The sequence below is a fragment of the Liolophura sinensis genome, chromosome 10, assembly GCF_032854445.1.
Source record: "Liolophura sinensis isolate JHLJ2023 chromosome 10, CUHK_Ljap_v2, whole genome shotgun sequence".
In the NCBI taxonomy this organism is placed as follows: domain Eukaryota; kingdom Metazoa; phylum Mollusca; class Polyplacophora; order Chitonida; family Chitonidae; genus Liolophura; species Liolophura sinensis.
In genome coordinates, this window is record NC_088304.1 from 9,329,215 (window position 1) to 9,350,778 (window position 21,564).

Genomic DNA, 21,564 nt, shown 5'->3' on the forward strand with positions numbered 1-21,564 from the left:
ACATGTTCTACATGTAGCAAAACTAACGTTTGGTTTTGTGGACCAGAATTCAAAGATTCGAACAGACAGTAATTTCTGCCCTGTACAATGGCGTCGTTGATATGTATGGTGTCCGTGTTATCTCTGTATCTAATTGTCCCGTTCTGTAGCGGTGTACCAGGAAATGTACGAGTTCGCGACATCACTGATGATCTCAACCAGTTGATGAGTCTGGCGGGAGGGGATTACGACAATTTGGCTCAATATAACAGCGATATCGCCCGGGGATTGCCGCCTAAAGATAGGCACATGCACCTACACGCAAAGTTTTACGAGACGAAAATTCCAGCGCTAGGAGACAACAGTTTTTTCTACGTCCAGGAGCACGAGAACGGGGATCCTACTCAGGTTTACAGCCAGAGTATCAATAGGTGAGTGAATGAGTGAGCGGGTGAGTGACTGAGTGAGTGGGTGATTTCGCGAAACCTGACGAAGTGAGTGATCAAAATGTATGAGGTCTTAGTGGGTGGGCGTGCAAAGTGATGACAGCGGGCGAGCATGGAATGGCTCCGTGAGAGGGAGAGCGCATGATGACTACAAGTAAGTGGGCAAACAATCTGAGTGATGATTGACCGAGTGAGTTAGCAAGTAATTGGGTGAGTATGTGAGCCGTTGAGGACTTTATTTAGTTCATTGTACTCCGTAGCGATGAGGCAGTGGGTAATAGCTCCATTTTAGCCCCTGTGACGATTCCGTGCCAACGGACAAGATATTTTTTCATTTATATAGATACATAGCTTTCTTTTGTAAAGAATATCCGCATGAATTATTGACATGAAAGTGTTTCCATCCTATATAAGGCCCTTAATACCCTGGCTTTGCATACCCTCAATCATAGCAAAATTCTGCTGAAGCCATGGCGCAAGGGGACCGTGTAAGTTACTATTGTTTAACTATTTACATGGACAGTTAGCTTTAAACCTTGACGGAGCTAAATTGACAAGAAGACGAATTTCACCGGTTACCTGTGACCTTTTGGCAACTATCATACTGCTGGCGCTGCTCTACCTCTCTTTGTATTTTACATTAATCATTCTACATGTAAATAAACTCAGTGCCGACATTTTGATGTACTGTGGTGTACAGAGATGAAGATATCAACGGAAACAATATTTAAATGGCGTTACAGTTTTTTTTTTATCTTAATCTGTGATCAAATCTTGGTAAAGGCGAGCCATTCCCGCCTTCACACCAACCAAGTATTATCGAAGGGAATTATTCCTGAAAACAGATTAAAAAAGACTAATGTTGAGAAATACTGGGCTAGTGTGAATTAATCCATCTGATCTCAAGCAAATATAAACCAATTAACATGTTTGAGCTTTATTTTGATCTTCTAATTTCAGCTTTTATATTAATATCACAACATGGGTTATACGCATGCGCATCTACAAATTTGTCGATCCCGCCACGGCTAAAAAGTACATCAACGCCTTTGATCATCCCGTAATTTTCGACCAACTTCAACCGAGCGATCTCAAGTTTAATGATGATTGCGGTGTCACGTGGACGAGACTTGGGCCAGAGTTATTCGTGGGGAAAATGACGATGGGCGCATGCGTATTGCCGTACAAGGATACAAATGTAATGTTGCAGCTATTTCTCCGACGTAGTAAATAGAGCTTCAGTAAAATTTTTAATTCGTAACAGCATAATAGAGTTATAATTAACGACATTCGATCAAATATTTTCATTCTTTACACGGGTTGACAGATTTTTACCGTTTCATTTGGAAATTAATTTGTTCCTGTAAGCATAGGCCTATATTTTCGTGACACATGTAAAACACAGTCATCTTTGGAATGGATCATATTTTCGAAATATCCGATCGAATTCTCACCAATGGGGTCATGCACAGGCTCGAATCCTGCTCTGCTTGTTCGGTTTCAATTTTAAACCCAGTACGACAAAATGAATGAAACAACAAAATAAACCAATGAATCACAGTATCCTTTTTCAATCACATGTTCTGAATTTTTCTTCCAGATCATCATTTATGACGAGAACTTCCTGTCTAAATCTTACCTGACTGTCCACGAGCAGTGGTTTGTGAAATCCAACGGTACCGAGATTCTCGGCAAACTCTCGCCTTACAACGAGACACGGCAAATCATGGAACCGCCATTTTCTCGTCTGGCTGTCAAGGGAGTCAAACTGTGAACAAATATGGTCTTTGGAAACCAGATTTTTGAAAGTACATGTAGGCCTATATATATATACGGGTTGACAGATTTTATATATATATATATATATATATATATATATATATATATATATATATATATATATATATATATATATATATATATATACTTCACTGGAATGTACGTTGTGAGAATGTATACAACGTCGGAATATACCTTCGGCTCTTGGTTTTCCACTGAAATCACAACTCATATGTCGATTAACAATTATGTCGTTGACTTATTTTTCTGTGTTACGGTTAGAAAATAGAATATACTTTTTTATATATCTGCGAACAGACTGCGTTCTTTTTGTTTTATTGTTTGGAACAGAATTTCTGAACAACAAACTTTAACCCCGTACTGTCGTGAGATCATATGGTTATACGAGATGTGCTAGATCTACTTTGTTATGGCCGTATGTTGTACCAAATATCATTAAACATGTTCAAACTTGGTAGTGTCACGAACTGGTATTAAAGTAGAGTGGATTACAGTCACTGTCAAAACATGATGGACTCCGCACATTATCCTATATGTCACCTGTTTTCTGAATAAATGTGACGTTGCCTGGAACACAAGGTTATGGAGTCTTACATTACAAATTAGAAAAAAGTAGTCTAATTTCCTTTTCCCAGCAATATTGTGGACTTCTTTCCAACATATCGACGGTTAGAGCTTGTGATGTTACGTGCGGCTAAAAAAGGCAATTTTGGTGGTGGCCATGGTTGAATTTACAGTTAGCTGAATATATGAGATAAATTACAAGAAAGAGACTAAAGGTTACAGATTATAGATCCAAACTTAAATTAACATACTAAATTAATTTGGAATCTTAGATGAAAGTCACTCTTACGTCCACACCTTGATACACACAAGAGATGCGTGTTCAAAGCCAGCCTTGGACATTGAAATGGTAAATTATCCGCTTTGGCTGTCCAAAAAGGGGTGGACAACGTTCAAATGGCCCTATGTGCTGTCTAACGTTTGTTGAAGACCGCTTGTCTTACACCATTATGATGTACATATCTGTATATCACATGTGGTGGGAAAGTTTGTCGGTGGCTTGCCATAGGTCGGTGGTTTTCCTCCATCCATAAAACTTTACCGCAATCGAAAAACGCGAAAAATTAGTATGTCGTACAATCAAGTAAATAAACAAATATGGATTGAAATTTAATTTCTTAGGAAACTCCTAAACCTGTAGCTTCCCAATCAGACATTTTAACCACTCCACCAGCGCAGGGCCAACGTTGCTTACTAAGTGTATATCTTAAACAGTAAAGAAATACTTCTCCAAAAAATTCTGGATATTTAGAGCACATGTGTTAACAGTAAATTATATCTGTTCCAATCCCACCTTATTCAACTGAACAAGCGACAGTTTAAACTGATACAGGAAGTCCACATTTCTATGAAACTGGATAGTATACAAATGAACATGCTCAGAATTAAATTTGGTGTATTGACACGGAGTATACAGAGGAGAAACCTGACGAAAAAAGGGAAAGTCTTGCTGTAGTAAGCTGAACATCAAATATATAACAATGGGTGTAGTCTTATGGAGAGAAAAAAAACATCACCCAATTATGAGACTCGTGTTAGGACAACAACATCACCAAAGATCAAATATGTCAAGTTTCAACTTCAGTGCACGTATGCTCATGCACATCAATTATGAAACAGCTTTCGGTTTATCTCATTTCGTCGCACGTTTTGTACTTTGGTCTTGGTGCAATACTAACGAATCTGAGTCAAAGTAATGGATTGGGCTTTTGTTTAATCATAATCAGTTAATTTATAAATTGCCAGGAACTGTTGAAGTTACTTTCATTATAATAACCTGGAATTTACCAACAAGCTTTTCTTAATGAACAAAATCAAAAGGTAGCGGTATATCTTATCTCCTTGCAGTGGGCCATTTATTTTTATGGACCAAATAAAGTAAGCAGGAAAATGGTTTTTTTTCAATCTTCATTGGGAACTATAAACAAAGTCAGAATAGATATAAAGTATATATACTTCATATGATGTGAAAGATGGAAATAAAAAGCTGTATTTTTTTAGAGATATCGTGTCTCCGTAGAGTGTACAATTTTCTTTACTTTTTTTTTTAAACAGGGGACATATAAACATTGAAAACAAATAATGACGATGTAGCATGTTACCTTGCGGTTTGCCATTTCTTGGACAAGAATTATAAAGCAAAAAAGCTATAGTATGCGAAATGTCACGCTCGAACTTCACTGCTACTAGGAATAAAGTATGACTCGGGACTGCAATTAAAAGACAAAGGTGTCGTCCGTTGATAAAACTAAAGGTGAAAGGAGATAAACCTGTAAGGTGAACCAAGCCGGATGAGCTGAGGTTTTGTGGGCAGATACGACGTGACTGTGGAGAGAACCGTGCGGATCAGAAAGATGATGGGAGGGCGGGCAGGGCTGAGGGACGGTTGGACTGTGCGTAATTGTCTCCCTTAAGCAAATACGATCGTTTAGTCGCTTCGTTTTTAATGGCTGAAAGTTCCCGAATTTCGAACCAATCGGAGAAATTCCTTATTTCGCCCAGGTGAGAACGTTCATCAAAGCACACCTGAGTCTTTGTAGATTAGTGCACTGTCCTTAACAACAATACATGCAGGTCGAGGAAAAGCAACTAGCTAATTTCAAAAGAGCTAAATTGGATTCCGAATGCACAAAACCTAAGATGTGTTGGATCGAAAGGTGGGGCAAGGGGGCGAGGCGAGTGGAAATGTGCATGGTATTTTTTCTCTGCACTGAATTGCTTGTGCACTCTCGCCTTGAAAGATATTTCCTTTCCTTTCCTATTCGATTTAAAAGTAACATAGTTTATTCATTTAACGATCATTTTTGTAACTGAGATATTCATCGTCATCATTGTATTCAGAATAAAGCCCATCATTATTAAAGAAAACATCGAACAGTTTTTCTCTCATTTCAGCCGTGATGAACGTCACACGTGGGAAGGTTCGTCCGTGACTTGCCCGACGTGTGTGGTTTACCGACAGCCATTTGACTGCAAGCGGAAAAGCCTTCAATATAGCGTTAAACAACAATCGAGTAAATGTTGATGGCCGAAATGTTGTGAAATAGAGCACATATAGCCCAGATATACTCTAACACGTCACAATATAATTAAAGACGTACAGTATAGAGAGTAATACCAAAAGAGCGACGAAAGTGTGATACCTGGCAAATGGTCACACGTAACCGGGGAAATACGACTTCTTGTCAACTTACCTGAGTCAGAGTTTTATTCTTACTGTTCATGTAAATACACAAGTTGTAGCAAATTACCCCCCCCCCTCCCGCCCGCAGCACCTTGACTCAAGCAGAATTAGGTAAAAAAAATGCAGAGATTTATTAGACGTTATTGGAGTAGAATAAGACATAGCTAGTGTATTTATGTATACCTGGCCAGTGAGATAAATTGGAGTTGATCTGAGTAAGAAATGAATCTAATTTGAATGTATGACTGTGACATGCGCCGTGCAGAAGAGCAAAATGTGCTGTTGGGCGTGATCCTCTGACAGGGTTTTCACATATCTACTGTTGTATTCTCTTGCCCACGTGCACGTTCAACGGTGTCCCAAAGTACAAAGACCAACACCCAGACCACCTAGTTTCCCCTGTATCTATTCTGATACACAAACCCTTTATGTGAGAAGAAAAGACTTTGTCGGGGACTAATTTTCTCACTGTTGTGTAATTAGTTACTCCTGCTTGCGCACAGAGAGAAAATGAAAAACACTTTTATGGGCCAATAGCATTTTTTTTGCTTCACTCTCACATTTCACCAGCTAGTGTTTTATGGATCTACTCTTAGAAAAAGAAACCCACATCCAATCGTCTTTCAAGGTGCTACCTCTGTGCCAACTAGATACATTTCTCTTAGTCACTGGCCAAAGAGGAATATTTACCTAAGCAATTCTTTCGAATCTGGAGTTTGTGAAGTAATCTGTTTTCAAAAGGAATTAGATGGGGTCATATCGGACCACGTCTACCGGCCGAAAGCCCCACCTCACTTCAATTCATCTCAGTTTCACGCCCACTAGGGCAAAACCATGTTGATTCGTCGGCTGGGACAAAATGTCTCTTATATAAAGCCTTGCATCTATTCAAACCGCCTTATTCCCACGGACAGGGACTCTTCAAACCGTTATTCTAGACTGTCATAAATCTGTATTCATGATGGTCCAGGAATTAAGAATGATGACACTGGTTGCAATAGGTAAGTTTAAATCTATTTCAGTTTATTCCTTAGATGAAATTTGAAAACTTATAGCAAAGCCTCATTGGAGTTCGCAAGTCTGATGACCATCTTCTTTTATTTAATCCATTTTATTTTCATCGATAGATTAGATCTGACACAATGTAAGAGACCACAGCGCAGAGAAGAAAAGCAGAGCAGAGATAACCGTATGATACTTGTCTAAATGATTTGTTAGGAGACGATAGAAATACTCAGTATGTCATCACATTTGTTACAAACTGTAATATTAATTATTTTTTCGAAGAAATTAAGTAAAACGGATGAGATGGAAAGGATATTATTTAGGAGAAGTAATACATTTAATTGTTTATTTATTCATTTGATTGTTTTTAATGCTGGATTAAAAGGTTTGTCAGCAACCTGCGGATGATCATTGGTTCCCCCAGGGTCTGTCCGGTTGTCTATTGAAGTGCAATATTAAAAATAATTAAAGTACCAATCAAATAAATAAATTAATTAATCAATCTTTGGCAATTAAGGCACCACTACGTTCGGTCTTTATCATACTGTACATGCTGACCAGGCTGGAAACCTGCCATTTATAGTTCACACAAAGTTGTCGCCAGAAATTGAAACGCAAACAGTGCCAAAGATTTAGCCTTATACCATAACCAAACGATGTTTTTTTGTGCGTTCTGACTTATTTATGGCCTTAACTGTTTGGCACCAGTAATTGTCAGTCCTGTCCAAAACCATCAAAACATGTCGATTCCCGTCATGAAGAAGTGCCACGACAACGTTCACCATTCCAAATGTCATGTAGAGTTTTCAATTGCTCAGGAAAGCAGCGTCCCCTAAAGCCCTAAATTGAGATGTTCAAAACTTCAATCGGTGTCTTTCATTTGAACTCAAGGTTTCCCAGAAAAATTCTCCATGACTGCTGGAGCGCAGCATTTGTTCCTCAAATCAAATAGTTCTTTTAAGGATGTCTTTCTTTCTCTCTCGTGTGTCTATTTTTTTTCACAGGTGTGGTTGTCATCGCAACGCTGTCACAATCTGCGTCTCTCACAGCCCCGCTCTCTGTAGAATGGTGTTTTACGCGGGGTGACGGGTACTACCAGAATCCATACGACTGTTACAGCTTTGTCCGGTGTGCAGGGGGGATTAAGTACGAGTTCGACTGTCCGGCAGGGACACGGTGGAATTTCGCCAACAACACATGTGATCACATCTACCAAACACCGTGCAACACGACCAACAACGTGCGAACAACTGGTAGGTCGACGCCTTTACATTATGACAGCTAGCCTGAATATTATTTCATAGTTTCGGCAATATGATTTCCTGAAAAGGAAAGAATGCTTGTAACAAGATAACAGTACTATCATACTACGACGAGGAAAATATATATTTATTTATATTTTTATTATATTCATAAATATTTTCATAATTCGGATTAAGTGCATCTGTTGGGTATAAACAACAACTTTACATTCAAATAAAGTTATTAGACATGCATCCCATCATTGTTTACAGCATTATTATGCAACAACGACAAATACCCCAAAAAATGGTCCTAAAAACCCCCATACAAAAATATGTTCAAATGCCTTTTTCTCCTGAAAAAAAGTTGAAAAAAATATTAAAGAACGTATTTCTGATATTCTTTCATCTGATTTTGACATGATTTTATGTTTTCTTCGCCTTTAATGATTGCGTCTGAAAATGAATAGTTAAAGGGATTACTTTCGACGCTTAAAATACAGACACTTAATTATAATACATAAATGCGTCATTATTGTATCAGCTTCTACTTAAATGACTCAATAAATCAGTGTTTGGATATAGTAAAAGATTACTACGTCAGTTTCTAACTGCTTCCATAACATAAATAACAACTTAAATTATTTGTTTTTTAGATGCTGATTTGAATCGATGAATTACTGTATCAGTGAATTATTATATTAACATATATCTACTTTAATGCTTCCTTTCTCCGTTGCCACAGAATAGGCCTATATTTAAAGACTGTTCTATACACTTTGATTACTCCAGTTAGTCCGTGAATTACTGTGAGAATATATTAAAATATCGTTGCATAAGTTTCTCATTGCATTAATAATTACATAAAAGACGGTGACATAAATCTTTGTAGTCATTTAATATATGGCTTCAGCACAATTAAATATTGCGTGATCAGTTTCTCATTGTTTTAATGACGTCGTACTTACATAATTTAAATTCGAGTCTGTTGTGTAAATTCGAGTCAGTATTTGCCATTTCCATTTTCTTGTTGTTATAGGAGAAATTATTGTCAAGTCAGCGTTGTATCTATGTAATTGTAATTTTACACCACTAACACTTAGTATTCCTGGGTGAAAACAAAGTTTTAAACTGCACTTTGAATACAGTGACCTACAAAATCAAGATGGTCTCTTTTTTTCTTCCTATACGTCTTCTCCTCATCCAAGACTTCAGTGCTGTATTAATGACTTTAGCATATGTTAAATATTACTGTATAACCTGCTTCAATGTCTTCTGTTGCTTTAGCCGCTCCGACAGGTTCCGCTCCGTACTGCCCCCAGGATGTTGCTGATGGTTACCAGAGAGACCCAGCAGATTGTAACCTCTTCTACCGGTGTCTCAACGGGGTGCCCTATAGACTCAGGTGTCCGGCCGGCCAGTACTACATCTCATACGGCAACACGTGTGGGAGCTTCGAGGACCTTAGTTCTAATGACCAGAGCTACTGTTCGGCATTGCCACAAAGTAAGTCTGGAATAAAGCCATTATCCTTATGCAAACGATTCCCGTTGTGGACACTCAAAGAATAGACCCGCACCGAATTAGCTCCCCTTAGGTCACTCTCCCGTTTAAAAAGTGCCTTTTCAGAAGTAAGCTGTGGTTAGGTGGGACTTCAGGAAATGGCTAATGGCAAGTTTCAGAGTTAAAGTGACATAAGCCAGTTGAAGATCTAGCTTTAAGGCTTATATTCATTTTGTATACTTATCTGGAAAGCCTAGGATAATCTCTCTATATTCTAACTGAATACATTAAAAATGTTCGGTTCAAAGTCTATGGACATTTCTGCAACTCCCAAAGGTTGATTTTATTTTTTTTTTTAAATTCTGTTGTCTGGAAAATATTTGTTAGCCCACATAATGCATGCTTTACTAGACGAGGTCCTACTGCTCGTAGTTTCAAGCCTCGAAAACTAATCTCGCGTTACGTCTCTTGTCAGTTCACCTCAGTTAGGGCTTTATTCTAACTGTTTATGTAAAGGCTTAAATGAAGTTCTGGAATCTTCTTATATAGCCACTGCTTCTCCTAGCCCTGTCGTACCTGTGTGCCCCTCTGGAGTGCCAGATGGAAACCAGAGAGATCCCACAAACTGTGGCCGGTACTACAGCTGTAAGAGCGGAGTTCTCTCCATTGAGTTCTGTGATGTCAACACGTACTTTAGTACCGTTTGGGGGACCTGTGTGCCGTTGAACACCCTGACCCAAGCCGAGAGGGATTATTGCTCGGGTGTTCTTACCACATTAACGCCAAGTAAGTATAACCGATGTAAACAAACAATGGGAAAAGTAATGTGCATTGCTCATTATAACTGGCTGACCGCAGTGCTAACATGCTGGCTGCATTACCTATAGTCGTCACGATATCGGCTGAACTATTGCCAATTTGTCGTTCAAACTCAGTCATCCATTCATTTGCCAAAGAATTTGTCGTGCTTCCTCGATGACTAGGACGTCAGTATGAACCGACGTTTAAACAGACTCTAGCTCCCATCTTCATAATGCCCAATGTTCTGTTCCTCTTAGCTGCAGGCGAACCCTTGAAAGTTTTCAGTGTACTAATGCTGTTTGGATCCAATTATACATGTAAATGATAGATCATATATCTAGGTCATCCGGTGAAATTTCTCAGCACATATCTTCGGTCACATGATCATACTTGCCCCGTTTATAAATGGTTCTAACTGCGTAATGATGGGGGCTCAAGTCTGCCTTGCATACTCAAGACGGACTCTCTGATTGGAATCCGGAATTGTTTCTACTGGAAAATGATGTATTTTGATTGTCCACAACAATGCCTATTTAACTGCAGTGAACATCTACCATGTCGCCATGGCTGTGGACCGACACAAGTGAATTTATTTATTTAATTTGGTTTATATTTAACACTGAACTCATGGGTTTGCAAACTGTACCTTGTCAGTCAAGTTTATCCTTTTGAAATTCAGTGTTACATTAAAGTGAATAAGTGTAATACATAGACAAACATTTCAGTTTTCGGGAACGCTGCTATTATTCCACTGACAATGAACTTAAATTAACACCATCACATAACACAGTGTCCAACAAATATTTGGTCTTGGGTTTTCTCAGGGAACTGCCAGGTTTTCTCCCAACATAATGCCGTCGTCGTAAAATGGAATACTCTTGAGTGGAGATTGAAACAACAATCAAATAAATAAATAAATCAAACGAATATCCACAACCGGCAGATTGTGGCATAAAGCTGTTGTTGTAGCTACGCCACCATCGAGTCCAGTCTGTCCTAGTCAGGTACAGAACGGCACCCAGAGGGACCCCAGCAACTGCGGCCGCTACTTCCGGTGTATACGAGGTGTCTAGACCCCAGAGGTCTGCGCCCAGGATTTGTTCTATAACCCCGCCTGGGGTGTGCGTACCCCACTTAACTATCTGAGTCAGACGGAAAAGGATTTCTGCGAGAGTCTGACCACACCTTCAACAATTGCACCAAGTACAGGAATAGTTTCGCGTTTGTAATTTATTTGTTTATGAATCGGTAATTTATTTATATGATTGACGCTCAAAGCCATATTCAAGAACGTTTCACTTATACGATAGTGTTCAGTTTTATGGGCGGAGGAAATAGATCTCTAGCATACAAATGCCCAACGTAAACCACCCACCTTTGGCAGGTTACTGACGAACTTTTCCACATGTGACGTTCGGACAAGTGGTCTTCAACGGACGTTAAAGTGTGCAAACTTTGTCCGCCACCAACGAGCTCAAAGCCTTAAGGGAGGGGGTATCTATAAATTCCCTGTGCCAGGCCGAGGTTGAAAGCTATTATTTTGAAGCAATTGAAAGGAAAAGCGTCTCTAACCATTAGACATTGGCCAGCTCCCTGAATGTAATTAAGGCATGTTTGTGCAAATATTATGCATTATTGTAGCAATAAATACTTATATCTGCTCATTTATATCTGTTACTGGCGATCATGGTTATTTTAGGGGCTTTACTGAATATTTAAAGTTGATAAAAAAAGATTTCACCTCGCCTTGTTGTTGTTGTTGTAGCTACGCCACCATCGGCTCCACCCTGTCCTGCTCAGGTACAGAACGGTACCCAGAGGGATGCCAGCAACTGCGGTCGCTACTTCCGGTGTGTGGGCGGCACCCAGACCCAGGAGTTTTGCCCCCAGGATCTGGTCTATAGCCCCGCCTGGGGTGCGTGTACTCCATTCAACTCTCTCAGTCAGGCGGAGAAGGACTTCTGCGCGGGTCTTACCACGGTCCCACCACCAAGTACGTTCAGTAACGTTGACATTAGCCCAGGTCATCAGTTAGTTTTAGTTTTCATTAATTCTGCGCTAGTGCGCGTTTTATATTCCTACTTTATATTCTGAGGGACGGAGAGCTTCGGAGCGACAGCTGTGGACATTGAGTGGATTCAGTCCAATCTAAAACGAGGCAACATAGAGGCTTTCAGTGGATGGTAGGGGAGATATTAGCAATACATGAAAGCCGCGGTGAAAACCTATGCCTTTAAAGGCGGTGAAAGACTTGACTTCAATGAAAACATGATTTTATATTTAAGGCTAGGCTCTGTCTGAGTATAGCAGCTGAGTTACCTGCCCAATTTTTGTTAACTTTTCACTTTGTAAACTTATTAATCTTTTATTAATCTTTTTTAATCACCTCATTGCATTTTCAGCCACGCCCACACCTCCTCCAACCCAACCAGTGCCCGTTTGTCCACCCGAAGTGGTTGACGGAAATCAACGAGATACCACGAACTGCGGTCGTTATTACCGATGCAGGAGTGGAGCCATCTCCTTTGAGTCCTGTGCGCAGGACCTTTATTTCAGCCCTTCCTGGGGATCTTGCGTTCCTTTTGACACCCTGTCCCAGACGGAAAAGGACTTCTGTGCCACGATCCCAACAAGAAGTAAGTACATGTAATTACTTGAATATTCGTGAGGGTATTTCACCAATATGGCGTGCATATCTGGAACTTTTGGGGGTTTACCAAAAAAAAATATCTAAAAAGAATTAACCCGCTGAGGAATTGGAATTATGGGTAGTGTAGAAAATTTTGGAATTTTTCTACACTTGACAGACAAGATGTTGGTAGATCCACAAGAACTAGGAACAGAGTATTCCAAGTGTTTAGTACAAGTGGAGCTCACTTTCAACTGCAAATTCTAACAATGCAGCATAGACAGAAACCGATTCCAGCAGTCATTCTCTGAAACTGTCCGTCTACTTGCACTTTTTGATTGCTGTAAATAACAAACAAATTATTCTCTGAACGTCTGTCTATATATATATATATATATATATATATATATATATATATATATATATATAGACAGACGTCCGTTACTTAGAAGTATGGGACTTCCCTCTAGGTAGTCTCCAAGGCACTTTACACATTTCTTCGCTCTCTAACACATAATGTGACGTATTTGCGCAGCCATGTATTTTTCTTTCTCTCTGCTCCGCTACTGACGTTTGAGAATCGGCTGATGCATGATGGGTTCCAAACGCAGTTGTTTGGAAAAAAATTACAACGGAAATTTTAGTAAAAGGACAACAATGTCTTTGATAGCCATTTACATTTAGATTCCCCGTGATTCCATTCACAATTTCCACCCAAGAGGTTGGCATATTTGTCCACCAGGTGGCGCGAGCTTCCACAGATGACGTAACATGTGCACTGTGCCGTGGAGACCAGCTATAGGGAAGTTGTATACTTGTAGGTAATGGACTTCTGATACAGATGAACAAAAACTCACCTAGCTATACTGTGATGATGGCCAGAATGTATACCCATAACGTGGCACTTGCTATCTGCACTGTAATAATATTACACTATGGGTAGCAAATGCGAACCATTTTGTAGTAATCGCTACATGGGGTTTTATTAGTCTACAAGGGATCTCAGTGACCGAGGCGTGGTGCAGTGACCCAGGAGCCTTCCACCAATGCGGTCGCTGTGAGTTCAAGTCCAGCTCATGCTGGCTTCCTCTCCGGCTTTACGTGGGAGCAGTTGTTACCAGCAGCCTGCGGATGGTCGTGGGTTCCATCGGGCTCTGCCTGGTTTGCTCCCACCATAATGCCGGCTGCCGTGATGCGAGTGAAATATTTTTGAGCACGGCGTAAGACACATTCATATAAATAAACAAATAAATGAATAAATAAATAAGTTACTCTACAAACATCTGCATGGCTTTTCTTCTTTTACATTTAAATAATTCTGTGATCTGTTAGCTGCCGGTGATAGGGGCTTTTAGGTTGCTGCTGTTTGGCACTGACCTTAGCAGTTAGAATAAAACCTAGCTGTGGTAAAAGTACAAGAGGCCGGGTTTCACCAATTACTTATGGCCATTTGCCAACAACAACACCGTTGTCGTTTCTCTAATTTTAATCTCCATGCTGTAGACTTTTTTATTTACAAACCTTCCTTATTTCAGTTCCTGAATGCCCCAAGGATCTGACCGATGGGTTTCAGAGGGACCCTCAGGATTGTCACCGATATTACCGCTGTTTGAGCGGCACTAGATACTCTCTGCAGTGCCCCGCTGGTCTATACTTTACAACAAAGTCCACCACCCAGCCCTGTGACCAATTCGAAGAGATGAGCGCCAGCGATCAAGGTTTCTGCGCTGCCCTGGAGGCTGACGGTAAGTCTAAGGATGTAGTTAAAAGAAAACACCAGGCCAAATGTGTATATGCACAGATAAAGTGTCCCGTCTTAAGTTTAAAAAGCATAACCTTTTGTTTTTGTGATGCTGCATAACTGAGGTATAGAAATTAAGTAAAATCGCACACACTGAGAAAATGAAAATGTTCTCAGATTTGATCAATCACACGCGAGAACGCAGGTTTCCGCATGTCACTGGAACACTGATTTGCCTTTTACGCACATGTGCGTGGGGTACGAGTGACATAGCATTGTGTTTCCGCTTGCTTTAATATGGCGTATCCTATGGGCTCGTAAGAGTCCCAGATTAAAAATTGATTGAGTTACTAAGCACATCCGGAAAAAACGTTGTGATTGTTTATGCCTGTTTCCACCCCACTCTTCCTGAATATGGTTAAAAACAGATGGTAACTGTTATATCACGCTTTGAGGTCAACTCATGAAAGATAACTCTTAATGTTCTTCTTCCCTCTGCATGTGTTTCGGTTTCGTCGGCCTCAATTACATGGAGTTACGCAAGCGTTTCAGATGTTCCACGGAACGGCTGAAGTTTGGAATCCGGTATAGGACAGCCTGGATTGAACTTATTGATCATGATGTCATAAATTACGGTCACTTTATAAGAGACATTACTCATAATATTTTTCTTCCTTTTACGCATGCCCAGCTGGTCCTTCTGACGTCTATTGCCCTCCGGATGTCGTGGGCTTTCAGAGAAATGGTAACAACTGCTCCCAGTACATCTGGTGTGTGAACGGCGCGGCGTTCCTCAGGCGGTGTGACTCGGGTCTAGTGTACGTCACATCTCTACAGCGCTGCAGCATTTTTAACGACCTCTCCACCACAGATAAAGCTTACTGCTCTGGCGTGGAGGTCACGACACCTGCGCGTAAGTTCGCATAACATGTACTTCAGCATCCCTGGTATACCCTTTGTAATAGCTTTCTGTGCGATGCATCAATTTTTTTTTCTTTCATTACTTTTTATGCTATAAAATACAATTCAACCAGCTAGAGCAAACCATCGCACTGTGGAAACAAAACCGTTTAAACGCATAACCACAACACATAGCAATATTCCGAAAGATTATACTTGGGGAATACGAACGAGTTAAACCTCACATATTGGGACTTAACCCCATTAGCATTGTTTTCTTGGTACTTATAATATCACATGTGATGACTGAACTGCATTCCGAGTAATTCCATACCAATGACCTCTCCTAAAATGCAGTAGTGTATTGCGCCCCTAATTCTTCTTAAGACATGGTGGATAAATGAATGATTATGGCTTAACGCCACATCGGCGCCATTTCAACCATATCGTGGCGGCATGGTGCAAGGGGTTGTTTAAGTTGCTACCATTTTAATATTTATGTGTTGACCCTCTAACATAGGGAAATTCACAAGAGAAGGTGAATACCAGTTACGTGTGACAATTTGCCATCTGCTGCATTGTCATCACTTTCATATATAAGCAGATGTGTTTTGACTAAGGCTTGAATTACGAAACAAACAAACAAACCATAAACAACCATTTTATGTTTTAGCTGCTGTCCCTTGTCCCCCTAGCGTATTGTTCGCCCAGGTTGAGCACCCATCAGATTGCGGCAAGTACTACCAGTGCCAAAACGGTGTTGCCCGGGAAGTTCAGTGTGGTCCTGGCAACTACTACAGCCCACAGACCTTCCGATGTGACCCTCCAGAACTGCTGTTCCAACCCCGATATGAGCAGTGTTTGGCCAATCCAAGTAAGTGACCCCTCAGTGACCCAAAATTAGAAGTGCTATCAGTACGGGTTTTGTCAGGAGGAAACCATGAAATCATGACAAACTCGCTAAATAGAAAGATTTGTATAATCTCAGACGCAACCATTCACCAACCTCATGAGTTTGTTGTATAAGTTTAGGCTTGACCAATTAGGTCATTGGTGGCAATTGGCCGTTGACCAATGCCGTTGTTTCGTCAGTTTAAGTCCCTATTGGCAATGGCCAATGCTTTGTCAGTTCATAAACACAAATGCTGCACATCAACCAGTGGAGCTGTTTATCATTCAGGCCACTATAACCATCGACCAATGAGGTTGTTGTGTCGGTTTAACCCACTAGCCATTGGTCAATAGGATTGTCTATCAGTCAAGGCCACCATGGGCCTTCGCCAATGTGGTTGTTTGGTCAGTTTAACCTACTACCCATTGATCAATAGGGTTGTCTGTCAGTCAAGGCCACTATGGGCCTTGGCCAATGAGGTTGTTTAAACAGTTTAACCCATTAGCCATTGATCAATAGGGTTGTCTGTCAGTCAAGGCCACTATGGGTCCTGGCCAATGAGGTTGTTTCGTCAGTTTAAGTCACTAGTTGTTGATCAGTGAGGTTGTCTCTTAGGTAATGTCACTGTAGCCTTAGTCAAATGAAGTTGTTTCGTTAGTTTAAGTCATTAACCCTAGGTCAATGAAGTTGTTTCGTCAGTTTAAAACAATTGCCCTAGGTCAATGAAGTTGTTTCTTTATTTTAAGCCAGTAACCCTAGGTCAGTGAAGTTGTTTCGTCAGTTTAAGCCACTAGCCATGGTGAATGAGGTTACCTGTTCAAATCCAAACCCTCTACTTGTCCTCCACCGTCCATAAATATCATTTAAGTTAAAGATTATTTAAGTCCTCTGTCATTTAAGACGAAGGTTAATAAAGGCAACGTCAAACAACAATGACATGAAAATAATCATTCAGATATATGTCAGAATACAAATCTCAGCCACTACTTGTAATACAACCAGGCGACACGGGCTTAATATATGCAGTGGTAGACAAACTGACTTTGTTGGGTACAGCGTCAACGTCGAAGTCGAATCCGTAAGATTCTTTTGGAAAACAAACTCTTTTTTTTTTTTTTGCTAATTTCATGTTTTATCAACCCAAATGCTGCACATCACAAGCCGAAATCTGGGTAGTCGCCAAAGTTCCTGATGTGTCGCCAGTGTGACCCCATCTGCGCATGCGTAATGAATCGCACACTAAACTGCTATTTTTATGAATTTATTAATTATATTATCCTCCCATTTTTGCAGCCACATCCTCTCCTTCCGCCAGCATCGTTTGTGGCGGCAACAACGAAGGTCGTCTCATGGATTTCTTCGATAAAAACTGTCGACGTTACTTTGACTGTAAATTAAATCAGGTTACCTCCCATGAGGACGCTCTCGAGTGTGCAGTTGGCACGTACTTCAACGTTTTGAAGTCCGAATGTACATCGTTTGAAAATCTGCCACCAACATTTCGGGACTACTGTTTACGAGTTTAAAACATGGAGGCAAAAACATCTATGACTTAATACATAGAACATTACAAAAAACACACTGGAATAGGTTATAAGAAATACAACGGAGATCCATGCAGAAATGTTCCATTATATGTTCAATAAAGAAATTAAATTTAATGCTATATTTTTTTCAAAACACGCACGCTTCCTTTTCTATGTCATGTACAACGAGCGATATTAATAAATTTGCAAGTTCGCATTTATTCCTTGGTATTTAATTTTGTATTTTTTGTTTGTTTGTTTTAACTAGAAAATTTTCTACCTCGTCTTTTTGCCAAACACTATTGACAATTGAGAGTTGATATTAGCTACATTTCACAACGACTGGACTGGGGCCGTTATCTGTGCTAGCTCAATTTCCTCTTTGAAAGCAGGTACGAGTAACAATGACAAGACTACGAGCATAAAGGAGTGAAACACCAGTCAGAAGCGCTTAAAGAGCGATACCTCCGCCAAGTCAGCATAGTGGTCGAATTACCTCCCTTTGCCTGGACCTGCGCGCCATCAAATAGCCATACCCAAAGTGTCCATCTGAAATTACAGACAAACAAAAAAGTGCTAAAGTGTTACCTTCTTTGTAGACAAATTTTAGTCAGTTTTTCTTCTGTATAGTACATTAAGCTGATAGCCCTACATCAAAGTTTGAGAGGACAGGTATTCTCAGGAGTTATCCTCCAACACACGATGCTGGCGATAGAGAATGTGGCGATGCTGCAAGACTGAGTTGAGTTTACTGAATGGTAAAGAAGCTTTAAAACCAAGCCAGATTTATTTTCGCATTTATTCTCGCGTTGTTTCTTCTCTGGAATGACCAATGACCTCAAGTGTTTCACGGGAGCAAAAGCGGTCTGTAATAGGGGATATTTCTGTAATATACTTCTATATAATACTAGATTTTTTCTAGATTCTGTTTTGCTAGATTCCATCAGTACTGAAATAGAACGAAAGGAGGCTTTATTTTACCAGCACATAATCTATTCCCTTAAATATTCTACTAAGCGAAGAAGTATTCAAGTTTTTATCACGATCGAACATTTTGTTTGAACCCTGAATACATTAACATCTTACAGCTTGTGAAGTGCAACATTTGTAAAGGTTTCCTGGACCATATAGACCACTCTTTTGAGAGCATTAAAACTCGCCTATTATTTACGTTATTAAAGAAGCCTTTATTTATGATGGAAATTTTGACAATAACACGCATGACGACTCTTTTTGAGCTTCGTAGAACAGGAAATAACAACAGCATCCGTGGACTGCGTAAAGGTACGAGTCTAGAATACAAGAATAGAATTCAGAATTTTACAAAGACTATCAAAACTCGAAACTTATCTCACAAGTTCAATCTTATTTAGAAAATAACGGTGTTTTCGTATCCCTGATTTGACACACGCTGGCTATCAACACTGCCTACACGAGCTCTGAAATGTGTATCTTGAAATGGCTTTGAATCGCGATATTGCAAAATAAATGAAATATAAAAGACTATACAGAGTAAAACTGGAGCAGCAACGACAGTGTGAACGCTGGGAAATGGTGACATGTAACCGGTGAAATTCGGTCTCTGTATAGTCAGTTTACCCTAAGTTAGAAAATGCTTTCTTGCCTAGGTGAGTTAAAGGAAAAGACATTATCTCTCATGTATTGGGCAATTTTACCGTAATACTTAGTGGTGTTCCAATTTTGAAGTCACTATTTGTTTTTGACAGAAAAAACATATGTTTATATGTTAAAAATGTCTGTACTTCCGGCATGATCTTCTAAAACATGAAAGCAGTAAATCCATCTCGTTGTTACAAAACAGGACAATCTTTATCATCGGAAATTCAGCGAAATTAACACAAAATTACATATCACCCACTAATGTTCATATCTCTGTTCCGTTGTGACTCTGTGAAATACATTTAGAAGTTTAACGCCCTACTGAAGAAATTTTCACTTATACGACGCCCTGTCCAAGCAAAACCGCTGCCCTTCGTCAGGATTAAAAGCCTCAAGCGGAATCCAGAGATCTGGATTCACACCATGCAGCGACATCATCTGTCTAGGGCCGATAAGGTGTGACGTTACACAAGACTTATGTCAACCGAGTCAGCGGTTTTTTGACTGTTGAATCTAGTCTGCTGAACAGCCCCTTGACTGTTGAATCTAGGCGTCGAAACATACAGACAGACCAGTCAAAATGGACGTTTTAGGTCAATAATCGCAAGGCAATTCCGAAAACAATGTTCAACACAATCCACCAAACAAAGCGAGAAAGCCTATACAGAACGAAATTAGAATAGAATGATGAAGTCACATCCGAATCGTGCACTATGCTAGTTTACACGTCGTGGATGCTCAAAATATGTATCTCAGTTTCTAATTGATTGCAACTGTCCATATATCCAAAGCGGCGATCTAATTTAACACGATCAGCTCCTTCATAAAGACATTGGGCCTACTGTAATGATTGTTGGCAAAATGATCTTCAATATAATTGGAAAGTTTGATATTATAACTCACTCTAACCCGTGTCTCCGTCAAATAAATATTGGTTGAATGAATTTACGAATGCAAGGCTGTAATATAATTGCAATGGAAATATTCCAAATCTTCCAAAGTATTCCTTGTGTACTTGGAAAATAACATAGAAACTGTCTTGTCGCAGCAGACACATCCGAGCTGAAAACTTCATAAACCTGGACGAGAAAGTGATGGGAGAAAAAGCACTTCCGCACATCTTTATAATTGCGTATCAGAATATAATGGTAACTGGCTATTACTCTACTTCCACTTTGTCTTCCTCCACAAAACCAGGATTTTCCTGGTAGACTATGAGACCCCTTAGTTTATTCTATATGATAAGCAAACAGCACTTGTCGTAATTCAGGACCAGATACCTCTTTTCAGTGCTATTAACATTACCGCATTTATGTTACCTAATATTGTTTAAGCCACGGTTGTAGGGAATTTGGATGTTGACATTTTTTAAGCATTTTTATGAACAGTTAGAATAAAACCCGAACTCAGGTAAACCGACACGACGCCGGTTACCGGTTACGTGTGATCATTTTCCCAGTACCACATTATCGTCACTGCTCTGGTTATACTATTCATGCTTAAGTCTTAGCACTAACTGAAGGCTGGCAAAGAAAACTTGTAATATGTATGTGATACCAGAACGAAGTCGTCTGAAATAGGACAGTGAAAACAGCCTTTAATAAAAAGTGGGACGAATTTTCCCAAGAAACCAGAAAAATCCGGAAGGTTCTTTATTCCTTGTGATCTGTTTTAATAACATGAACTACAGTCTCCGGCTGCAGTCAGTGGCACGCTAATAAGTCAGTCCGTTAAGCACGGTAGCGGCGTTTTGGGGTATGAACGATACAAGTTATCTCCCTTGTTGCGATAAATTTTTCCAGGTGGTCCATTCGACGCGCTGTGCCCTCCATCCATCGAAAGAGCCCCTACCGTCGATCCAACAAACTGCAGACAGTATATCCTGTGTGCGTATGGTACAGGGTCTCCGATTGGCTGTCCGGATAACCAGTTCTTCAACATCTTGACCAATAAGTGTGGAGATTTCAGCAGCCTTCTGTTGAGCGAACAGGAGAGATGCTCAGCTCTGAGAGTACAACCGGTGACGTCACCTCTACACAGAGTATGTCTGCAAGACTAATCTTTAGAAATCACATTGATCACTTTATTTTTCCAGACGGGCGGCAGAAATTGTGTTTACAGCCTGTATCAATAATTCGACACTTTCAGGTACTTTGAGTGGCAATTTAACCACCGTGGCGGAGAATTTGTAGATTCCACTGCTCTCCCGCTTTTGGAGCCTTTGTTCAATGAGC

At 40.1% G+C, this 21,564-nt stretch overlaps 2 protein-coding genes across 3 annotated transcripts in view; both read left to right on the forward strand.

Annotated features, from left to right (window-relative positions):
* Positions 1-28: 28 nt before the first annotated feature.
* On the forward strand, positions 29-2,206 carry LOC135477248 (uncharacterized). Its single transcript, XM_064757429.1, has 3 exons — positions 29-410; positions 1,386-1,623; positions 2,026-2,206. Exons 1-3 carry the CDS (start codon positions 88-90, stop codon positions 2,197-2,199), a joined length of 735 nt encoding a protein of 244 aa, XP_064613499.1. The 5' UTR covers positions 29-87; the 3' UTR covers positions 2,200-2,206.
* A 4,189-nt stretch (positions 2,207-6,395) lies between these two features.
* Positions 6,396-21,564, forward strand: part of LOC135477231 (uncharacterized) — a 68,792-nt gene continuing 53,623 nt past the window's right edge. The window contains exons 1-10 of one of the 2 annotated variants that reach the window (XM_064757401.1): positions 6,396-6,473; positions 7,482-7,730; positions 9,006-9,224; positions 9,771-10,007; positions 11,788-12,015; positions 12,425-12,658; positions 14,187-14,396; positions 15,084-15,305; positions 15,966-16,166; positions 21,133-21,371. In XM_064757401.1, the coding sequence (XP_064613471.1) occupies positions 6,431-6,473; positions 7,482-7,730; positions 9,006-9,224; positions 9,771-10,007; positions 11,788-12,015; positions 12,425-12,658; positions 14,187-14,396; positions 15,084-15,305; positions 15,966-16,166; positions 21,133-21,371 (2,082 nt within the window). In that variant the 5' untranslated portion in view covers positions 6,396-6,430. Of the gene's footprint in view, positions 6,474-7,481; positions 7,731-9,005; positions 9,225-9,770; positions 10,008-11,787; positions 12,016-12,424; positions 12,659-14,186; positions 14,397-15,083; positions 15,306-15,965; positions 16,167-17,477; positions 17,932-21,132; positions 21,372-21,564 lie in introns of those variants that run through there. The other variant, XM_064757402.1, reaches the window with a different exon arrangement.